General features: G+C 48.1%; 2 protein-coding genes across 2 annotated transcripts; both read right to left on the reverse strand.

The window, feature by feature from the left end:
* Window positions 1-1,313: 1,313 nt before the first annotated feature.
* Window positions 1,314-6,154, reverse strand: LOC118092305 (erythroblast NAD(P)(+)--arginine ADP-ribosyltransferase-like). Its single transcript, XM_035130231.2, has 3 exons — window positions 5,981-6,154; window positions 3,224-3,998; window positions 1,314-1,410 (listed from the first exon to the last, which is right to left on the reverse strand). Exons 1-3 carry the CDS (start codon window positions 6,044-6,046, stop codon window positions 1,334-1,336), a joined length of 918 nt encoding a protein of 305 aa, XP_034986122.2. The 5' UTR covers window positions 6,047-6,154; the 3' UTR covers window positions 1,314-1,333.
* A 1,959-nt stretch (window positions 6,155-8,113) lies between these two features.
* Window positions 8,114-22,566, reverse strand: LOC118092318 (glycine receptor subunit alpha-4). Its single transcript, XM_035130252.2, has 8 exons — window positions 22,462-22,566; window positions 21,436-21,503; window positions 19,767-19,990; window positions 19,568-19,650; window positions 17,777-17,917; window positions 15,510-15,724; window positions 13,052-13,201; window positions 8,114-9,048 (listed from the first exon to the last, which is right to left on the reverse strand). Exons 1-8 carry the CDS (start codon window positions 22,538-22,540, stop codon window positions 8,752-8,754), a joined length of 1,257 nt encoding a protein of 418 aa, XP_034986143.1. The 5' UTR covers window positions 22,541-22,566; the 3' UTR covers window positions 8,114-8,751.
* Window positions 22,567-23,791: the final 1,225 nt, after the last annotated feature.

Here is a 23,791-nt window from a genome sequence, read left to right on the forward strand (position 1 = left end):
CTCCAGCCTCTATTGTATAATCCAGGGGTCAGCAAACTTTTTCAGCAGGGGGCCGGTCCACTGTCCCTCAGACCTTGTGGGGGGCCAGACTATATTTTGGAGAAAAATATGAACGAATTCCTATGCCCCACAAATAACCCAGAGATGCATTTTAAATAAAAGCACACATTCTACTCATGTCAAAAAACGCTGATTCCCGGACCATCCTTGGGCCGGATTTAGAAGGTGATTGGGCTGGATCCGGCCCCTGGGCCTTAGGTTGCCTACCCATGGTATATAATGGATAGAATAGAATACAATTTGGATATAAATGCAATAAGATAATTAAATGAATACTAAGCATTGTGGATCATATCATGCTTGTTTTCATTCAGCTGTGAGTAGCAGTTTCACTCTTTTTAATTGATTCATTTATTGCAACGAATCGTCTAGGTCAGGCATATGCAAACTCGGCCCTCCAGATGTTTTGGGACTACAATTCCCATCATCCCTGACCACTGCTAGCTAGGGATCATGGGAGTTGTAGTCCCAAAACATCTGGAGGGCCGAGTTTGCCTGTGCCTGGTCTAGGTTCTACTGGCACACCTTGTCCTCCCTGTTCACCATCCAGGAGATCAACCGGGATCACCCTACATCACCTTGGCTACAACCTCTATGAGAACTGTTTTGATACAAGGATGACTTCAGATGCCATGCTAGAGCTGCTTGCAGGCAGCGGAAGCAACATTCCCAATTGTCGCTGTGGAAAACAGAATCACAAATGCCACAAGATCAAGGACAGAGATCAATGTGTTCCCAAGATTATCACCTTCCTGGAGAACATTTGGGGATCATCTTAGCTTCCATTGTCCTCTTCGTGTCTTTAACAGCAGAGAGTGTGTTGGATATCAACGTGATATGTGTCTAACCAGGTTTGGTGTTAGATTTTGTGCTATTTCACATCTCTGAGGCAGCCATTTTGTGACTGGCAGGGTCCTAAGCTCCTGGGGACACAGATATTTTGGCCCTCCCCCCATATTTTGGGTGGTAGGGGCACCCCGTCAACATTCAAAAAGCATTGAAGCAGAGTGTGGAGCCAACCGTGGCCCAGCTCCGGCATCTGGCTCCTCCTCTTCCTGCTGTGGAAGGGAAGGAGATTCAAAGCAGCCCCCTGTCGGTGGTGGCCCTGGGAGGTGGCAGAGGCAGAGCCCACTGGCCATTGAAGCCACACGGCCGCTGCGTTCAGCTGTGCCCCCAGCTCCTCCCGACGTCCTGCCATCACACACATAACGTTGGCCCCTCCAGTTGCCTTCACAAGCTGGCACCTCTGGTGACTGGCCCACCCAGCACTTTCTCAAAATTCGGAGTGTTCCCACTGGTCCAAAAACTTTAGTGACCCTTGGTCCACAGCATCGTCCTCGTAGTTCCCACCTAAAACAAGAATCACAACATTAGTCATTCATGTATTATTAACCTTCACCTGCGCCCTATGGCATTATTGCACCCGAAGAAGAAGAAGAAGAAGAAGAAGTGGAAGTGGAGTTTGGATTTGATATCCTGCTTTATCACTCCCCTTCAGGAGTCTCAAAGCGCCTAACATTCTCTTTTCCCTTCCACTCCCACAACAAACACTCTGTAAGGTGAGTGGGGCTAAGAGACTTCAGAGAAGTGTGACTAGCCCAAGGTCACCCAGCAGCTGCATGTGGAGGAGCGGAGACGCGAACCCGGTTCCCCAGATTACGAGTCTACCACTCTTAACCACTACACCACACTAGCTACACATTCCACCACTACACATTCCACACTGTGAAAAGTATGTGAGGAGGCTACAGAGCTGATACAGTGAGGAGTGGAGCCCAGAAGGCAAAGGGCTAGAGCAGGGGTCCCCAAACTACGGCCCCCGGGCCAGATGCAGCCCAATCGGCCTCCCAATCCGGCCCGCAACGACCCCCGCCGCCCGCTGCCGCCGCCCGCTCTTACGGCGCGCGGCGCGGCGACGATCTTAAAAATCGGCAAAAAATTGCTGAAAATCCTTTGTGCGCATGCGTATGGGCCTCTCCCGACCCGGAAGAGGTCATTTCCGATGCACTTCCGGGTCGGGGGAGGCCCATACGCATGCGCACAAGCGATTTTCGGCGATTTTTTTCCCGCCCGTGTGCGTGTGCGCATGCGCACGGCCGCGCACTCCCCCGCCCTCCGGCCCGCTGCGCGCGCACTCCCCTGCCCTCCGACCCGCCCCGCGGTCGGCGCGGCGGGCACCGGCCCGCTGCGCGGTAAGTCTGGGGACCCCTGGGCTAGAGAGAAGCCTAGGCATCTTCCTTCAGATCCTGGGCCTGAGATTCCCATGCCAGATATAGGACATCGTTAGCCCTCTAAAAATAACCTTCCTAGGTTTGCCATATTTTGAAGAGCAAATAAGAGGGTTGCTGTTTTTATTTTTAGTATGTATTTTGTGGTTTTATATCTTGATTTTATTCTGTGAACTGCCCTGAGACCCCTGGGTATAGGGCGGTATATAAATTCAATAAATACAGTGGTGCCTCACTTAACGAACACCCTGCAAGACAAAATTTTCGCTTAAAGAAAGGATTTTCTAGCGGAGGTTGCCTCGCTAGACGAATTCATTTTATGAAAAATTCGTCTAGCGAATCGCGGTTTCCCATGGGAATGCATTGAAATTCAATTAATGCATTCCTATGGCCAAATTTTTTTTTTAAAAAAAAAAAATTCAATGCATACCTATGGGATTCACTAGACGAATTTTTCGTTATAAGAATAGACCCATGGAACAAATTAAATCCGTCTAACGAGGCACCACTGTAATAGTAGTAATAATAATAATAATTTGCCAACTTCTACTTTTAACTATGGATCGCTATGACGACTCGACCCATGAAAAGGAGGACATGTCCTGGGAAAAGAGGACATATGGCAACTCTATAAGAAGTTTACTTTCTTTGCCTCTTCTTTGTAATTATAATTTTAACTCTGCTATTTGATGCTGCTTTTACTTTGTTTTATTAGGGGTTGACATCCAATATTAGACATATTCAGAGTGTGAGCAATGAAATAAATTGACTTAAATTACTGATATCAATAGGTCTGCACTATGATTAAGGACAGTTATCCCTCTCCCATTCTGAAGGAAGGAAGGAAGGAAGGAAGGAAGGAAGGAAGGAAGGAAGGAAGGAAGGAAGGAACTTTTCTGTTCTCTGATCCCAGGAGTAACTGCTTGGGTTCTTACCCCTTGCATATGCACAGTTGTGTTTGCTGAATTTTCCAGCAGAGTGGAGCTGTATGTGGGTTGTGCCATCCTCACCCTTTCTGGAACTTACCACCCTGAACTGCTCGTAGGGTGGGATCAGAACCTCATCCTCAACGGGCATGTCAGAAAATTCTCTGATGAGAACCCCATGACAAGTGTAAATCTCAAAGATGGTTTTGGCCACAGGCTGCCCAACTCCCGATTTAGAATCTGCAGTGAAACCCTGTGCAATCCACTCTTGCCGTGACGAGGACGTGAATTGGCCAAAACGGACCGTATCCTTAACGGTAGCGCTGAAGTGGATATTGCTGACTCCACGAAACACCTTGTAGCAGGGGGGACTGGGGGTGTTGGAGATCCTCAGATCCTGAAGGGCTCTGGTCAGGAGAAAGTGGAAGGTCTTGAAGTTGAAATTATTCTGGTAATGTGCCTTCGATTCCCCAGCTTTTCTTACAGCTGCATTGAAATCAAGATACAACTTGGGTTCTTCAAAGGTATAAGCCATGATTGCTGCAGAATATTCTGGCCTGAGGTTTCCGAGCCACTTACTATCATCCCTCAAGTTGGCTGTTAACTTCCAGGCTCTGGCATAAATTTTGTTCTTGAGGAACTCAGTTTGGTTTAGCTGTGCAATCTCCTCCTCCATCGTCTGTTCACAGCCCTCATATTGGTCATCGAAGGAATTCAGGGCCATGTCAAGCATTAACTCGTTGCCTAAAAAACGGTCTTGTCTTGGGCTGGAGTTATGGGAGACCTCAAGCAGAAAAGAATAAGATGGGTAAGCAGCTTAGCGTACGAAGAGGCTGGGAAGGTGAGACTTTGCGATGGAGGCTCCTATCTCAGGTCAAGGTTATGCAGCATCCCTGACACAGATGGCCGTCCAACCTCTGCTATAAAACCTCCAAGGAAGGAGTGTCCTCCAATCTGTTTCTACTCTATTGTTTTTTTTAATTTTTTGAAAGTTTTACGTTGTTGATTTTTCCTATTGATAAGAAAACCAGGCAGAGGGCCTTCTTGGTAGTGGCGCCCACCCTGTGGAAGGCCCTCCCATCAGATGGCAAGGAAATAAACAACTATCTGACTTTTAGAAGACATCTGAAGGCAACCCTGTTTAGGGAACATTTTTAATGTTTGATGTTTTATTGTGATTTTAATATTTTGTTGGAAGCCACACAGAGTTGCTGGGGAAACCCAGCCAAATGGGCAGGGTATAAATAATAAATTGTTGTTGTTGTTGTTGTTGTTGTTGTTGTTGTTGTTGTATATTTTTTTGTAAAGCACGTTGAGGTTTGTTTAGTTTTCACAAATAAAAAGGTAAAGGTAAAGGTACCCCTAACCGTTACGTCCAGTCGCGGACGACTCTGGGGTTGCGCACTCATCTCACTCTATAGGCCGAGGGAGCCAGCATTTGTCCACAGACAGCTTCCAGGCCATGTGGCCAGCATTACAAAGCTGCTTCTGGCGAAACGAGAGCAGCACATGGAAATGTCGTTTACCTTCCCGCTGTAGTGGTACCTATTTATCTACTTGCACTTTGATGTGCTTTCGAACTGCTAGGTGGGCAGGAGCTGGGACCGAGCAACGGGAGCTAACACAGTTGTGGGGATTCAAACCGCTGACCTTCCAGTTGGCAAGCCCTAGGCTCAGTGGTTTAGACCACAGCACCACCCGCATCACAAATCAAGCAGTGCATAATTTTTTCTGAATAAATAAGGTGTTCCCCAAATCACTACCTACTCTAAGAAAACAATAAAAAGGAAACGAGACTCTTTACAAACTGCCCCTTTTCCTTGTTTGGGGTGTGTGCTGAGGCTGTTTCCAACTGCACATATGCAGAAAACAAAAAATATATCTATGCTAAAAGTGAAGAGGGCTGGCTTCCTGGCTTCCTGGAAGTTGAATTGTGTCCAGTTAGCACTGAGAAAAAGGAAGCAATGTTTCCCTTGGTATCGTCTGGGGCTCTCGGCAACCCTTCCTTCTGACTTCTCCAGCTCCATGCAAAGGCATTGATACCTCTGCCCCTAGTTGTTGAGGGCTGGGGGGCAGAGCTGTGAACAACTTCTTCAGTAAAGATCTGAATCTTTAGGGGGCGGAGAAGGCTCTCCGTGGCTGCTTGTCATGGTGGCTCTGTTCTGTCTCCACAGCTGTGTGTAATAATGCTTCTGAATACCAGTTGCTGGAAACCACAGGGTGGGGAGAGGGCTCTCGCACTTGTGCCCTGCTTGTGGGCTTCCCATCTGGTCAGCTGCTGTGAGGACAGACTGCTGGACTAGAAGGGCCACTGGCCTGATCCAACAGGCAGGATCTTATGTTTCCCAGGGTCCATCTCATCTGGCATCCAGTTACCTACATTGCCCATGGACCAATCAGATACTTGCAAAAGCCAGCCCTTGCAAAGGTATAGCACCTTTGACCCTGGAGGTTAGCAGTGACTGACTTCCTTGAAGAATGCCTGGACCAAGTCTGAGGAATGTCTGAGCCAAAGCCCTGTGTTAGAGGAGAAGGTCCCAGGTGACATCTCCAGAAAGGGCTGGGAATATCCCTTGCCTGAAACCCTGTAGACAACACTGGTGGCTTCTCATCTTCGAGATCGGACCTTCATAGCCACAGCTCCTCTTTCCTCCAGTTCTGATCATGGGAGGCTGGTGAAACCCAAACTCCAGGTTTAAGATGAAATTTTGGACTGAAGCCCACCCCTTTGCCCCCTCCTCCACCCTCCAAGGTGCCCTTTCATACCTGATTGTCTCCTGTGAAGATTCCCATCAGGTGCAACACCAGGACTCTGTGGAGAGGTGACTTCATTGTCCACGCCTAGAGAATTGGGGGGGGGGGACCATTCGTTTTTGCAGTGAAGCAACTTAGGTTCAGGGAGAGCAGCTATCTCCATCCGCACAATTGCTGCCACTTGAAACTGACTTGCAGCTTGATGTGTTTTTTTCTCACAGAAACAGGAAACAGGCCGGTTTGAGGTTTCGGAGGTGGTGGGGCAGGGCAGGGAGAATGCAGAGGAAGTTCACTTCCTCAGTTACCCAATGTTCAACTCAAGTTCATTCTAGCAAAAACATAACCAGTGATAGGCCTTGTTTTCACAGAAATTCCTCCAGTAGCAGGAAGACGGAGAGGCTTCTTTCTCTACATCATTCACCTCAACACTGTCAAAAATCTGCACTTCTGGTTTGTTATTCAGCCAAATTAGAGGGGCGACTATTAGTGTACAAAGCCCTCAATAGCTTGGGGTCAGTTTACTTGAAGGATTGACCTGTCCGACTTCCATCTCTGGAACTGGGACTTTTCACAAGTGCCGCTTAATATCTGTCCTGCACTTGCAAGAAATCCATATTTTAGAGGGACAGCATCTATTCCCTGGGTCTCCCGGGCTGTTGATCTTAGGCAGACACCTTCATTGGGCAGGCTTCTTTTAAACGCTGCTTAAACTTTCTTTTTTAAAAGCAATATACCCAATGAAATTCCATGTCTTTGTAGGCTTTGGCAATTCAGTTATTTTTGCCATTTTGTCACCCCCCCCCTCAGTGATGACACCCAGGGCGGCCCACACCCACCGCACCCCCCTTACTATGTCACTGATTGGGGAGAATCTGTGCAGTCTAAAAGAAATGTATACTGAGCTCTCAAGAGGATTGCCCTGCATTGAGGCAAACTTCCCATCCATGGTCCCTAGATGTCACTATAGGCCTAGGAGCTTTCCATTTCTTCACTTTCCCTCATTCTATTAAGGAGCCCTCTCCTCTGGAAAATGTACTGCATGCCAATGCTGTCCCTGTTTAGGTGCCAGGAGGGTGGGATTCTGAATTCCGATGCTTTTGTGTCCTAATTCAATATGGTCTCATTCTAGCCCTGTTTTGCGGAGAGCCGAAGCCTTCAGGAAGCACACCATGAGGCAACGCCCTCCCTTGCCCTGTGTCTCCAGCATCTCTTTGATTACAAGGCAGACAGACCCCCAGGACTGGCTCTACTTAACTTGCAAGTCACAATATGTTGCAAAATAAGGGAAAAGAATCTCATAACACATCCATTAACTGCTGCAAGAACAACCATTGCCAGGACATGGGAAAAATCACAAATAATGGTTGATTAATGACCAATAGTCTAATGCAATCTGGCAAACAACAGGATTGGAAAAACTGCCACAAAAATTAAAAGTAGCAAGAGGGCAAAAGAATCATGACGATTTTTATGCAATCTGATGTGACTTTATTGATTACACAAATAAAGAGGCGTATGGAAGAACCGTACCCAAAGTTTACAGCACAGTCTAGCGTGCATGAAGTACATATTTTAATTTTTCCCTACCCCTTTCCTATAAATTCCTATAAATTCTAATTGTTATTGATACAAAATACCTCTTACTTACTGTCACCGCTACTTTGCACCATTTCATCTGTAGTAATTGTCATACTTGTGGTATATACACTTTGACACAACTTTGTCATAAACATTTGTATGTGTTTATTGTTGTCTTAGTTTTAATTTTATGTAATTGTTGCATGTCATATGCTCTAATGTAAACAAAGATATATCTCAATGCAACCATGATAAATAGCTTAAAGAGGAAAAGGAATAAAAACTATGCCCCCCCCAAAAAAAGAACTGAACTGTGTTGCACGAGGACACCAAAACATTTCTCTCATAGTCCATCCAAGCAGAAGTTAAACATTTCTAAAAAGTATAAACACACACAGCGAGAGAGAGTTGCATTACTTGTGCCTTCCTTGTGTTTCCATTTCTGGGCAGGTTCTCTAGACCATCAAGAACTGAGCCCACCTGCCTTGTCATAAAGGACCTTCATATCTGCCCCATGTCCCAGTCCCCCGACTCGCACCCCCTGCACCACTGAGTTTGGTTGCTCTTCCAGATCTGTGGGTGGTGTTGGGGCTGGGGAGATGGCAGGAAGTGGCGTTGTTTACAAGACATATCCATGCTGCTAATGCAGGGCAGGAGCCCAGCTGATGTAAGGACCATGCTGTGTGACTGGGAAACGCCCTCCTCGAAGAAGATCCTCTGTTGGACTATGCTGGCTGAGTGTCGGTGGGATTGTGGGTTAGATGGCAAGGGCGGCGGTGGAAGCACGCTATGCTGCAGAGCTGTAAAACTGAGTCCCACTTACTCTCCCACCTCCTTGCAGGGGCTTTGGAACAGCAACACAGGTCTAGAGCAGAAATGTTGGTGCCTCCAACAGGCTGGTGGCATCTTAAAATCCCTGGGACAGGAGCGTCAGCACTTTGAGAAACATGCCCCACCCTTAAATGCTATGCTCCGGTGGTGGAGGTACTGGAGGAAGAAGTGAGAGCAAGCTCCGCTTTGGACCTTCTCATGCCATGCACAGCTCGCCAGTTTTCTTGGCCAGCACTGGGAAACTTGTGTCCAGGAAACACGAAGGGCGTGGGGGAGAGAGAGAGATCAACGCCCCGATGCTTTGCAAGGTGAACGCCAGACAGAATGCAGCTCCCAAGGTCCTTGTGGCTTAGCTTCCGAGTCCTGGTAAGAGCTCAGGGTGTGGCTTGGTGGACGTCCTCTGAGCGAAGCACTTTGTAGACCACCCAGTAGAAGATGTTGAAGACCAGGAAGGTGAGGGGGAAGACCGCCCGAGAGATGGTGTCGATGCGCTTGGCCCTGTCCAGGTAGCGCCTCCGGAGCGTCTCGCCCTCCCTCAGGAGCGAGGTGGGAGGGGGCGGCCTGTAGATGTCAAGACTTTCCATTGCCCCACCGTCCTTCATGTGCTGCAGGCAGTGGCCCAGGCCGTAGCCCCGGAAGTAGAAGCGGCTCTCGCGGACAACCTCTTCCTCCTGGGGAAGGGAAGGAGCAGCCCAGGGAGCTGTGGTCATTGCTTAAGTCACAGCTTAAAGGTTCTCCGTCTTGTCTACAGGACAGCAGGTGCCTCGATGCTGCAGTATCATGGCTCAAGCCCAAAATCCTTCCTCAAAGGATGGTGGCTTGAACCAGGGCACTGAAACTAATGGGACGCAATTGCTTTCGAGGTAACACCAGAGACATGCCACAGCAGAGCAGGTGGGATGTCTACAAGGCAGTCAAACCAACAAGGCATGTTTGCTAGAAAGGCAAGTTGGGTCTCTACAGGAAATCCTCCCTGGGAGAGCCACTCCCACTGTGTCTAGCCAGGTAAAGGTGAGCAGCCTATATAAGCTGGTCACGTCCCCAGGCCTGCTCGCTCTCTGATTCCTGATCTCTGATCTCTCTCACCTCTTCAGTGACTAGGGATGTAGGACGTGTTGAGTATGAGACATGGCTCAAACTCCATTTTAATCTAAACTACCATATATGTCTGTAACTACCTTTTAAGCCTGGTGCAAGTCTGCTGCTGTGAAACTGGGTGAGTAAATCTATCTTTACTCATAAGAATACTGTTTTGTGTGTTTATTGTTTTAAGGAAGGAAAAATGGGAATACCAGGAAAGCCAACCTACGATAAATCATCCTGGATTGCTTAAATTATCAACAGCTTCCTTATTTTTGCAGCAAAGGGGGCGTACTCTGCTCAGCTCACAAATGTGAGCAACAAATATATTATCTCCTTATTTCCATAGGCATCCCATGAGAGCATGTGAAAAGGGGCTGCAGCCTTCTCTATTTCCAGCTTCTATAGTGTGTGCCTGACGGAGAGCTCTGGGCCTTTCAGACGGCATGCATGCCCTGATAGCAGCTGCCCTTCGGTCCTCCTAAGCTCACTTCCAGCAAATGCAACCTTCTCTCCTTCTGAGCTCCTTTGGCTCCCAAGGGCTGTTTGCTGACCCCGTCGCCAGCAAAAAAAACCCTTGCTCCCACACATACAGGGGGTGCTGAGCACTTGTGGGCAACACTGCAGGGTGGGGTTCTCACAGGCAGTGGGGAAGGCGGTGCGAGGGAGGGAGGGAGGGGAAACACAAGAGGGTTGGTGTGGCGAAGGGTGTCAGGCGGAGAGCAGGAGATCTGTGGGGTGGAGAAGGGGTGTGTGCTTGCTTTTTACCCTGGAGTCGGTGCTGCCAAATTGAGAGAGGGTCTCGCAGGTGGACTCGCTGCTGGGCGTGACCTCCAGCTGCCGTAGGGACTCCAAGCTGGCCGTCTGGCTGTTCAGACCCTTTGACAATCCAGCAGTGAGTGGAGATCAAACAGAAACAGGAGAGTGGGTGACCGAGGGTTCGGCTGGCGCACAGGGACTCTGGGCGGGAGCCCGTGCAATGGGTCTGTCCACTGAGGCCCAAGGCCGTGGCTCACTCTGGCTCAACAGGTCTCCTCTTAGAGAGCTTGGTTGACTACAGTCCTCTGGGTGGACTCACACATGCACAGAACACCCAGGTGCCTGGCATGCCCAGCCTCTCTTCTTTGGAAGCTGGCAGAAAAGAGGCAGTGGGGCTTAGAGGCCCTGGTGGGTGGCCTGGAATCACAGAATCATAGCGTTGTGGAGTTGGGTGACCCTGAGGGTCACCTAGCCCAACCGCCTGCAAGGCAGGAATCTCAGCTCAAGCAGATGGTCATCCGAGCTCTGCTTAAAGACCTCAGAGAGAGAGAGAGAGAGTTCACCACTTTCCAAGGGAGTCCGTTCCCCCCAAGGACAACCCTCATTCCCAGACACACACACACACACACACACACACACACACACACACCTTGGTAGAACCTGAACCAATGGATTCAAATTACAAGGATCTCAACATCAGAAAGAACTTTCTGGTGAGAAGAGCCATTCAATCATTCCTTCCTGGGAGGTGGTGGACTCTGCTTCCTGGGAGGTTTATAAGCAGAGGATGGATGGCCATCTCTCAGGGATGCTTGAGCTGAGATTCCTCCATTGCAGGGGGTTGGACTAGATGAACCCTGGGGGTATCTCCCAACTCTATGATTCTATGATTCCATCTTGGCAAGCCCTTAAGGCTGCGGGTGTTGAATGGGGAGGGTTTGGTCAAGGCTTGGTGACATCTCAAAAGATGGGCATGGGGTGGGGTGGGTGAGGAGAATGGGGCTGAGCAGAATTGCCCAGGGTCCTTCGGCAATCCTGGCCCTTTCTTGCAACTCCGGGAAATGGATGGACACCAAATAAGCCAACCTACGCAAATGTGCTTTTAAAAATGTGCTTTCAACATTTGCTGTTCGTGACGATTTCGTTTATTAATGTGTGGGCCTCTACAAATGAGATGGTTACAGTGGGGGTGAACAGTGGGGCACATAACTCAGGAAAAGGGGGCTGAGGAGAAGGGGAGAGGGGTGGAAGGAGGAAGCAGCAGCAGCAACACAGTCTCACAGACACCCTAGAACAGGCATCCCCAAACTTCGGCCCTCCAGATGTTTTGGACTACAATTCCCATCTTCCCCAACCACTGGTCCTGTTAGCTAGGGATCATGGGAGTTGTAGGCCAAAACATCTGGAGGGCCGCAGTTTGGGGATGCCTGCCCTAGAAGACCAGTGGCTTTATCTCTGGGGGTACAAACCCACCTGGGAACCCTGCAGTCATGCCCAGGAAGGGCTTCTTCTGAATTCTAGATCTAGAATTCTAGATCTAGAATTCTAGATCTGTGCCTGGCTTTGCTGCAGCTAGAGAAGGCCATTTGCCCTCTGCACCTGCTCAGAGATACTCCCTCCAGCTGGGCAACATCTCATCCTGCTCACAGATTCGCAGAGTTAGAAGGGGACCCTGAGGGCCAGCTGGTCCAACCCTATTCAAGGCAGGAATCTCAATTGAAGCATCCATAACAGATGGCCATCCAACCTTTTTTTGCTGCTGCATCTCACTATTGAGTCACGTTAAGCTTGGGGTCTACCGAGACCCCCTAGATTCTTCTCACATGTACTGCTGGAAAACCAGGTTGTCCCCCATTCTTATGTTCTTACAGCTCCATACATTGAATGGCAGCAGCTCTCGGATCAAGCATCTTCTCCCTGTTAGTGTAGTCTTAAAAACAGACTTGAAATGATCCTTGCATAGTTTTGCCCCTAGCAACAGGGTTGTAATGTTAATTCTTCAATAAATACTTTAAGCAGGACTAGAATGGGTGAGGTGTTTGTTCCCACAGGGGAATTCAACAGCAGATGAACTGGACTGAGAAAGAAGGTTCTGGAAGGTTTCCTGGGTGATTTGGCTGACTGAAAAGGATCCCCAAAAGGAACAAATTGCATTGATACACCTGGCCCTCCCCGGAGAAGCCGCTGGGAGTTGTGCCTGTGGCCTTCGGCATGGACTGAGCCCCAGCCCTTCCCCTCAAAATAAAGATTTGTCCTCATGGTTCAGAGTGAAAGACTCCAGCTAGACCTGGAGAGCTTTGGGGAGTTGGCTGCAGTGGCCAAGGATGGTGGTATCAAATCAGATTCAAAACCTGTTTTTTTTTGTTTTGCTTTTGCTACAGAGACTCGGGGCAGATTTGGTGAACCTGATGAAACAAAAACACCTGCAAAACAGGTGAGAGGCCCTGAAATATCTTCTCGGAGCCATCTGCTTCTCAACATGCTCATTTGGGCTAGTTTGAGCTACAGCCCCCCCCCCCCAAAGCCCCTACCTCCCCACCACATCCTGGGCGACTTTCAACAAAAATTCAGGGTCAGCTGGGCCAGGAATCTGGGAAGGGAGGGCAAGTGGGGCCAACCCTGCTCCATTAGGAAGGGGTTGAGCAACCCAGCAGGCAGGGATGGCTCAGCTATTGCCACTCGTCCCTTCCCCCAACCCAGGATCATGGCCATTGTGTCTGGGCTGAGAAGAGCAGCTGGGAATACAGCCAGCGAATCGCTCCCTTCCATCAAGAAGACAGCCAAGGTGGGGGGCAGGGCAGGTGGGGGTGGGGGGGTGTCAATCCGCCGACTCACCATCTGCTGCCGCCGCTGCCTTCGGCGCAAGCGCATGAACTCCTTGTGCTGGCGGGAGACGAAGTTGACAGCGGCGTACTCCAGCAAGGCGGCAAAGACGAAGAGGAGGCAGACAGCCATCCAGATGTCAATGGCTTTGACGTAGGAGACCTGCAAAGGAGGAAGGTGGATCGCTAGACAGGGCTTGTCTTGAAAGACTCCAGCCCCCTTGCGGATCTGGTCCCCTTCCCAGAGTGTCTTAGAATAAAAGAATCATAGAATTTGAAGGGATCCCAAGGGTCCTCTAGTCCAACCCCCTGTAAAGCAGGAATCTCAGCTCAAGCATCCCTGACAGATGGCCACCCAACCTCTGCTTAGAAACCTCCAAGGAAGGAGAGTCCACCACCTCCCAAGAAAGACCATTCCACTGTCAAACTGCTCTCACTGTCAGAAAGTTCTTCCTGATGTTTAGTCAGAACCTCCTTTCTCATAACTTGAAGCCATTGGATTGAGTCCTACCCTCCAGAGCAGGAGAAAACGAGCTTGTTCCCCCTTCCATGTGACAGCCCTTGAGATACCTGAAGATGTGGGATATAAGCTAGGTGCAGTCAAATCACGACAATTCCTACAGTGACCACATGGAGGGACACCTGACCAGGTCAGCAGCAAACTTCCTGCCACTGATCTGGGATGGGCTTCCTCTACATGTAATTGAGATGGGCATTACCTGGCCAGGTAAAGTCACTGGCCAGTGGCCATTTCAGTCTCTTTGAATCCCGACTTCAGAGAAGCAACATCTTAGTGTTAGAGTCTCTCTCGGCTTCCAGCCAAGAGAGAGAAAATGGAGTCTCACCCCTTATGAGTGAATTTCACGTGTATATATTACTTTTTCTAAGCAAGCCTGCCTTTCTGAGATTATGCTGTTAACTCAGGATGTACTGTAAGTAAACTCTTTCTACTTTTAAAGAGCACTGTGTCATGTCTTTTCTTTTAAGAGGGATAAAGGGGGAAATCCAGGAAATATATTTTATTCTAGAGGCTTAAGCAAGCCTGTGCAACCGTTTTTGCTGTGCATTAAAAGGGAATGTAAACTCTTCTAAGTTTGGAGCTTGCTAACACAAGCTGGGATAGGATATATTTTAAACAATATCTCCTCATCCACATTCCTAAACATTCCCACAGAAGACAGCTATCCAATCTCCTCTCAGTCTCCTCTTTTCCAGGCGAAACATATTCAGCTCCTTCAACCGTTCCTCATAAGGCTTGGTTTCCAGACCCTTGATCATCTTGGTTGCCCTTCTCTGCACACCTTCCAACATCCTTCTTAAATTGCAAGGGGTTGGGTCCCGTCCAACTCTGCATTTCTTTGATGAATTCTATACAGTCATACCTCCGGTTGTGAACGTGATCCGTGCAGGAGGCACATTCGCAACCCGCAGTGTTCGTAGCCTGAAGTGCCGCATCTGCGCACGTGTGTGATGCAATTCGGCGCTTCTGCACATGCGTGTGATGTCATTTTATGTTTCTATGCATGCACGAGTGCCAAAACCTGGAAGTAACCCATTCCAGTTGGTGCAACCCGAAAATGCGCAACCTGAAGCGTTCGTAACCCAAGGTATGACTGTACTGATGAATTGGAAGACTAAAGATCTGATCCTCTTTAATCAATGGACTGACAACATGACAACACTCTCGGCTTAGGAGTGGATTGCTTATAGACGTAGACTTTGTTCACAGAAATATATTGATATTTTGAATGAGTTTATACAGAATATAGTTTTTAATAAGCATATACGTATTAGGATAATAATGTCACTTATATCTATATAATAATCTATGGAAATGTAACTGGCTATAATAACTGTATTGTCTTTTCTGCAAAAATAAAAACATTCTATGATTCTAGGAACTATGTACACTACCTTGAGAAAAGGTGGGTGGTGGATGTGATGAATAAATAATAAACCTCTCTCTTTTTTTCCTGTCCCTGACAAAGTATCTTTGGTTATGCAATCTTGTCCTAATAGCTTCCAGAGATAAGCTGCACACAGGAGGGTGATTTTAACTCTGCTGAAATAGAGATTTGCATTCTCAGAGAAGTGAGAAAGAGGAAGGAGCATGGCTAAATAAAACAGCCTCTCCTTAGGAAGAACTTCCTAACAGTAAGAGCTGTTCGGCAGTGGAATTTGCTACCCAGGAGTGTGGTGGAGTCTCCTTCTTTGGAGGTCTTTAAGCAGAGGCTTGACAAGCATATGTCAAGAATGCTTTGATGGTGTTTCCTGCTTGGCAGGGGGTTGGACTGGATGGCCCTTGTGGTCTCTTCCAACTCTATGATTCTATGATTCTCCTCTAAATCCACTTATGACGCTTTGAGCTCCTTGGAGGGAAAGGTGGGTAGGAAAGCAATAATGCAACAAATATTTGCAAGACGCCATCTTGTGGACTGGAGATCTCTCTCTCTCCCCCTCCCCCTTCAAACCTTTGGCAGAGATGCCCGGGAGCCCGCGCTCTGCGTGGTCATGGTTAGCACCGTGGTGATGCCAAGGCCCACCCGGGCTGGGGCAGCATCCATGTTGATCCAAAAGGAGACCCAGGAAAGGATGACGATGAGCAGGCTGGGGATGTACATCTGGATCAGGTAGTAGCCCATCTGCCTCTCCAGGTGAAACTTCACCTCAATGCAGGTGAACTTCCCTGCAAGGGAAAAGACAGAGCGTGCCCAGTGCCAGATTTACATATAAGCTAAATGAGCTCTATCTTAGGGCCCCACTCTCTTGGGGGGGGATTAGAGGGGGAAAACCTGGATGTACATTTCCAAAATATAAGATAAAAAAACAAATACAATAAAACCTACAATTATCATTTCATGTTATACAGTGGTACCTCGACTTACGAAGGCGATCCGTTCCACAGCGCTCTTCGTAAGTCGAATCCTTCGTAAGTCGAAGTGTCCATTTTGTGCACGCGCAGACCGTGCGCGCCGCTTCTGTGCATGCGCAGAACGCACGCACGCGAAAATACTTCCGGGTTAGCGGACTTCGGAAGTCGGAACCTTCGGAAGTTGAGGCATTCGTAAGTTGAGGTACCACTGTAGCAAGTTTCTAGAGACTAGATTAATAATAATAATAATAATTTATTATTTATACCCCGCCCATCTGGCCGGTTTCCCCCAGCCACTCTGGGCGGCTTCCAACAAAACATTAAAATACAGAAATCCATCAAACATTAAAAGCTTCCCTAAACAGGGCTGCCTTGAGATGCCTTCTAAAGGTCTGGTAATTGTTATTCTCTTTGACCTCTGGTGGGAGGGCATTCCACAGGGTGGGTGCCACTACCGAGAAGGCCCTCTCGTCTTTGTACATTATGCGTCTTTGTACATTGTGTTTTTAAAGGAACTTTTGTTATTGCCAAATGCCAATGTGTTTGCATTATTAAGTTTGTTATGAATAAGTTAGAGCTTAATAATTATTTCACTATTAATACACTTCTTAATTGTATTTCACTATTAATAAACTTCTTCTTATTTGTATTTCAGTTCAACAGTTACTTTGATAAAATACATATTTTGTTATGTGCAAATGGCTTTAGATACCTATTAGGTCCATAAATGACCCTATAGCATATACAGTGGTACCTCTACTTACAAATAACTCTACTTACGAATTTTTCTACTTACAAATGGAGCTCCGTCCGCCATCTTGGATGCGGTTTAGATAGGATTTTTTCAACTTACAAATTTTTAGATAGGGTTGCTTCGACTTACGAATTTTTCTCCCAATGCATTCCTATGGGATTCGACTTACATTTTTTTTCGACTTACAAATGTGTGTTCGGAATGCATTAAATTCATAAGTAGAGGTACCACTGTATTCAACACAAAAAACAGTGACAATTTGTTGTTGACAAAGGACAGCTGGACATAGAAAGGGCCCCATGACCTTCAGGAGCTGAGGGCTTCATCGAACCTCAATCCGGCCCTGAGCGTGCCCATGAGACACTGCTGATTGGGAAAGATTAAGGAAGGAGTATTTGAAATTTACAGCATGTTGTACATTGAAAGAAAACTATATGAAAGTGATGTACCGGTGGTATTTGACTCCCACAAGATTAGCGAAAATGTACAAAACACTAAAGTGAATGAAGGCGTGTTCTGCCACATGTGGTGGACATGCAAAAAGGCTGGAGCATTCTGGGAAATGATATATAATGAAGTGAAAATGATGTTTAAGATAACTTTTGTAATAAAAAAAATCCTGGAAACTTTTTAATTAGGCATTGCAGGAGAAGAAATGCCAACGGACTTTTAAAAAACTGTTTATGTATGCAACAACAGCTGCAAGAATGCTTTTTGCCCAGAGATGGAAGGAAGAGGAAACCCCAAACAAGGAAGAGTGGAGAGTGAAAATGATGGACTACACCAAAATGACGGAAATGACTGGCAAGATGATAGTAAATTTTAAAAAGATTCATAGAGTACATTAATGAACAATGTAAAGATTTAAAGACGTTAGCAGGATTGATATAGCACTTGTAATTTTTAACTGGTAAGGGATTAAATAAGGATTTAATTAAAGTTGGATATATGCAATGAGATGCGGTCAAAATTTTAAAAACGTATTTGAGGAAAACCAGAAGGGGGAGGAGGGGGGAGTCCAGGGGTTCAGGGAATCCCACAAATGTATAAATATTGCTGAATGATGTAAATGATGCTCATTCTGAAGCATCTGACCGAGGGAGGCTGGTTACCTGTGTTGTAAGACTTTGTGCAATAGCCCAGGTCCTTCTCATCCCGCAGAATGAACTGAGGGAGTGTCAAGCCTTCGGCCACCTGCACGGCTTCCTGCTCCTTCACCCACTCAAAGATCAGGTCGTTCATGGTGTAGCCAACTATAAGGCAAAGGCAGCGGGGTGAGGAAGGAAGGAAGGGTGGGAGGGGCAACCAGCCATCTGCACAAAGTCACAAGGGCTGTCGGGCACCCTCTCCCAAACCACAAGGCATTCATAGAATCGTAGAATGGGAGTTGGAAGGGAGCCCAAGGGTCATCTAGTTTAGTGTTTCCCAAAGTGGGTGATGCCACCCCCTGGGAGGCGCTGGAACGATCCAGGGAGCAGTAGTCGCAGTAGTGGGCATTGAATAAAGCATGAAGAAAGACGAGAAGAGAATAAAATGTTGAAAAACCATTTGTACATGTTTCATTGGTTGTATAATGATGCTTATCAATGTAACATAGAGTTAAAGTCGGACCGATTACCCACTTAGGACGTAGCTAGAAATATAGATACATTAAAAGAATGCAAATTTGCCAAGGCATCTTTCTGTTTGTGCACTCAATGAAGGTAGATTTCCAGGGAGCACAGAGTATTTTTTTTCCTGAAAAGGGAGCAGTAGGCCAAATAAGCTTGGGAACCTCTAATCTAGTCCAACTCCCTGCTATGCAGGAATCTCATCTAAAGCATCCATGACAGGTGGCTACCCAACCAGTCTTCAAAAATCCCGTCGTTCTAGGCGCATTTTGTGACAGGGAATTTAATTGGCGCGAGCAGTTTCTGAGCTCTGGGTGCAGGACGGCACCTAAGATTTCAGGTTAAAACTGCAGAGTGGAAGGAAAGGAGGACCTTTTTCCGCCTCCCCACTTCAAGCTACTCTCTGAAGACTTGAGAAGAGACCCTCTTAAGAATATTAGGGGGGTGGGCAGGGGAAGGACTAGACCATGTGAAAAATGAACATAATATTTTAGCCGCAGTTCATTTGTTTTCAGCTTTGTATTCCTGTTCTTAAAAAAGCACACCTAGACATTCCATTGTTGCGCCCACAATCTCGGTTTAAGCTGCCATTTAGCTCCTAGCTTTCATATCTCTGTTTCTAACACTGTACCCAACCTCTGCTTAGAAATCTCCAACAAAGGAGAGTCCACCACCTCCTGAGGGAGTCAGTTCCACTGTCTAACAACTCTCACCTTCAGAAGCTCTTCCTGGTGCTTAGTTGGAGTTTCCTTCCTTGTAACTTGAAGCCACTGGTTCGAGTCCTACCTTCCAGAGCAGGAGGAAACAAGCTCGCTCCATCTTCCATGGGACAGCCCTTTGCTCACTGCCTCTTCCTCTGCTCAGCACCAGCCACCATCCCACCCCATAGCAGATGCTCGACTACAAGTTCCACTGTCCTCCCTTGCTGGCTGCTGGGAGGGAGACATGTTCCCTCCCCCAGGGGCTATCACCTTTCCCCTTGACCCGCTCCTCCAACTCCGCCACCAAAGGCATCATTGCTTTCTGAGAAGCACCAGAGCTGCTTCGTAATGGACTCTCCCACGGCCAGAGTCTGCTGGGCCTTCCAGAACCTCTCCTTCAACAATGGCATCGGGGAGCCACCCTGGACTCAGCTGGCAGTCCTTCCTTCCATTGCCCAGCTGCCAGCCACTCCATGCAGCTCACTGGCAACAATTTCGGCACCATCCTTCCTCCTCGCCTCCAAATATAGACTGCAGATGCGGCGACTGTACTGCACCTGGCACCGCGAAAAGGTTTTGCCCTGGTACTCACAACTCTCCAGTTGCATCGTACAGGTCTGGATGTCCATCGGGAAGTTCTTGAGGTCCATGGGGCAGGAAAGGATTAGTGTCAGCCTAGGAGGGAAGGGGAGAGAAAGGAGGGGGTCAGGGTGGAAAGGGGTCTGGGTCGGGCCCTGCCCTGCTTCCGAGTGGCAGCAGGGAGAGCCCGTGCCAGGGGCCGCTTGGCCCACCTGATGCTGTAGAGCACGTTGCCATTCTTGAAGATGCGCAGGAGCTTGTTGTCGGTGGTGACCTCGTGGAAGTTGGCGCCCTTCTCGTTGGCAAAGAACAAGTCCGGCTTCCAGATGGAGTCCAGCATGGAGGGGTCGAGGTCCAGGGAGTCGTCGGGGTATTCCCGGTAGGCCAGGCGGGGGTCATTCCACTGCTGCCTCAGGAAGACGTTGACGCGGTAGTCCTTGAGAGCAGAGAAGAGCCGTCACACGCGGGGCAGGCAGGGGCAAGCAACAGGACAGGCATGCCCCTGAAGACACACACATGCATCCATGTGCAGGGTGTGGGATGTGGAACAGAAGAGGCGTCAAGTACAACATCCCTAGAGTGGACATAGAAGGGGATGTCTCCTGGGCTGGGACAGACTTCCTGCATGTGGGCGTGGCCTCACCTGTGCAGGTAACAAAAGCATAGGACTGCCCGCCATCTCTCTTTCTCTTTGACTTCATTCTTCACGCAAGCAACATCTGCTTAGCCTAAGATGCCCTCTTGGCTTCCAGCTTAGAAAAAGTTACATACACCTGGAATCTATCCCATAAGGAGATACAGTAGTTCCTTTGTCCTCTCTTGGCTGGAAGCTTTTTCTAAGCTAAGTCTGCCTTCTGGGATCCTATTGTGAACAGATGTGAAATGTAAGTAAACTCTCTTTATACTTTTATAGAAGACTGTGTTGTGTCTTATCTTTTAGGAGGGAATAAAGGGGGAAATACCAGGACAGTATTATCAGAGAGGTTTTAGCGAACCTGAGCAAACGTATCCGCTGTGTGACTTTCAAAGGGGAATGTTGCTCTGCTAAATTGTGGAACTTGTTAACACAAGTTGGAATAGGATATAATCAAAGAATATATCCTCTCCTGCATCCCTGAACATTCACACACAAGGCTGGTTCCTGGCCCAGGAGTGAGCAAGGCGGGGGGGGGGGGGGAATAAGGGAGCAAGTGAGCAAGCAAGCTGGGAAGAGATTTGGTGGAATGCTCTGGAACTCCTGCACATCAATGGCTATTGACGTAGGCTATGCTCTCCCTCCCCAGCTGGGGGGGCAGGAATGCCTTCAAATACCATTTGCTGGAAACCACAGGAGGGGAGAATCAACGCTGTAGAGTTGGAAGGGACCCACGGGTCATCCAGTCCACCCCCTGGGAGAGAGTTCTTGCAGGTTTCTTGTTGGCCACTGTGCCCACCGTAGCTCATCTGGTAGGGCCTGAGACTCAGAATCTCAGGGTTGTGGGTTCAAGACTCGCATTGGGCAAAAGATTCATGCATTACAGGGGGTTGGACTAGATGACCCTCATGGTCCCTTCCAACTCTGTAATTCTATGATAGACTAAGACCCGTATACTGTAAGTGAGGATGCCGGGCTAGAAGGACCATGGGTTTGATCCAGCTACAGGGTTATTTGTGTGCTCTTATGCACATGCCACAAGGCTCTTCTCTGCCTTCTTCCCAACTGTCCTCATCACCTGAGCCTCCACCTTTCCCACCCCTTTCCTCTCCCTGCCCCCCAATCAACCTCCAAGGAAACAGCAGCCACTTAGAGGCAAGCACAACCCCCAGGGATCGCTGCCTAGCCAGCCCCAGTGCAGAGGAGAACCCTTGGGCTTGGGGCGAGGCGAGCAATCAGAGTCTCACCATGGTTGTTTCGGTGACTGAACCAAAACTGTTGATGAAGATGTTGCATGTCACGTTGACGGGTGGGCCTGTAAGCCAATGGGAAAGCACAGGTGAGTTGACAAGGTGCCAGGGGGCAACTCAAAGCTGCCTTCAACTTAGTCAAAGGTCCACCTGGAGGAGAATCCTGCCTGATACAGGTAACTGGTCTTTCAAATGATCCCAGGCCTGAGAGGATGGGCAGCCAAATCACAAATGCATGATTCCTAGATAGTCACAAACAGAGGACTTGATTGTGTCATAGCCTCTAAACTTTTGCGGCAGGAAGGCGAACAGTAGAAACTTGATATTTACTTCTTCCTGTCTCCTCCAGAAAGCACACTGCAGTTTGAACTGGACTATGGATGTTTGTAATATTTAAGGATGCCTGCCTGTCTGATTTTCATCACCGTATCTGCTGAATCCTGGCAAGACTTTTGATGTGAGTAAACCTTACATTTCTTGTTTTACTAAATAGCCTGCGAGCGATTTCTTGAAATATGAACAGCAGCAGATAATCCAAGTCTCCCTAGAGCATCCTTGGATATCATAATTGTTCTAGAAGGTCGTGCAACCTTATCCTAACAGTTTCTAGAGATAAGCCGTGCGCAGATGGTGGATTTAACTCTGCTAAAAAAAAATATAGGTATTTCCATTCTCACAGAAGTGAGAAAGAGATAGGATAATGACTGGATAAAATATTCTCTCTTTCTCATCTAAATCTATCCAACACCAGGAGTCTTGCAATATAATTCCCAGGGGTGACACTCCCCCACTTCCACCCACTGGGAAGGGCTCTCTTGTCTTCTGGTGTCTCTCTTTTTGTGTGGGGAGGGAGGGAGGGGCCGCTGAGCCCTTTGCATCCCTGGCTGTCTTTCAAATTTCCAGCCTCCAATATTCTTGCACACAGAGTGACCTTCAGCATGGGAGGGATGTGTGTGGTGTCCTGGATTTGGAAGCCCTGATGGGGGAAAGTTACGAAAGGATGTGAGCAAAGTCCTCCTTTACCTTTGAAATTGGGTCTGATGCGGGCATCGTACCCCGACGTTCGGCCCATAAGCTTGTCCAAGAAATCAGAGGGAGACATTGGTTGCGGGAGACTCCGTGAGGCAGATTTTGCTTCTTTCCCTGACACCAGTCTGCAGGGGGTGGGGGGAAGAGAGGGGGTGTCAGCAGGCTGAACCCCACTTTTACACACACACACACACACACACACACACACACTTCGCTTCTGGAATTGGGAGCTGGCATCATCTGGGCTGCCTGTCGCCATTCAGCCCTGCTGGGTTTAGGTGTCTCAACACGCAGAGGTAGAAGGCAGCAGTGTGGTACAGTGGTTAGCACATCAGACTAGAACCTGAGAGAGAGTTTAGCCATGAAGCTTACCAGGTATGACCTTGGGCCAGTCACTGCCCCTCATCCTAACCTACCTTGCAGGGTTGTGGTGGTGGTTCAATGAGGACAAAGAGAGCTTTGTATGCCACCTTGAGCTCCTTGGAGGAAAAGGTGGAACATAATTTTGATGCATAAAATAAACTGTCAAACCTCTTGGTGCCCCTCAAGCCCCTTGGTGCCCCCTGTCCCCTCTGTGAGAGACGGGGGACCCCCACTGTGCCATGACAGAGAGGGGGCACAGCCATATATATTATCTGACCTCCCTGGGCACATGGTCTCTTTTTCAGCACTTTCCACCAAGCCAGAAATGTGAGACTATCTGCTAAACCTGAGCTCCAAACTCAGGCTCCATCTTAAGCTAGACTTAAGCATGTCTTGGTATCTGAATTACCATCTTAAGCCTGCCTGAACAAAGCTGCCACATCTGTTACTCTTCCACAAGTATTCTGAGCAAGGAAATGTTGTTGTGGTTTTTTTCCTTTTACAAGACTGTTTGTGTGAGAAAAGGGGAGGAAAATATACCAGGAGAACCCAGTCTGCCTGAAGCATTTTGGATTGCTTAAACTAAAATGCTAAAACTAATCTATCTAAGCTTCCCTTTTTAAGCTGCAAAGGGATGGCACTGTGGTGAACTCACAAATGTGAGGAAGGAAGGATAGTATCTAATAATTAGATCATGGCATCTCTTCACATCCCAACAGCAGGGGAGAGAGAGTTATCCAGAGGGACAAAGGTTTCTCCTTTGCTGCCAGTCTGGGCCCAGCTTGCATCTCGCCGGAGAGGCCTTGTGCTGGCTCTCCCCGTGAAACAAGGGGTGCTTCCCCAGAGCTCTGCTCAGAATTAGGATGGTCATTAGGCAAATTAAGACAAACCAGCACTGCAAAAACTGGACATCAACCTTGGCTACTTTTTTTTATGGTGGCCCCAGGGAGATGCCATCTTC

This window comes from Zootoca vivipara, chromosome 12 (assembly GCF_963506605.1).
Source record: "Zootoca vivipara chromosome 12, rZooViv1.1, whole genome shotgun sequence".
NCBI lineage: Eukaryota > Metazoa > Chordata > Lepidosauria > Squamata > Lacertidae > Zootoca > Zootoca vivipara.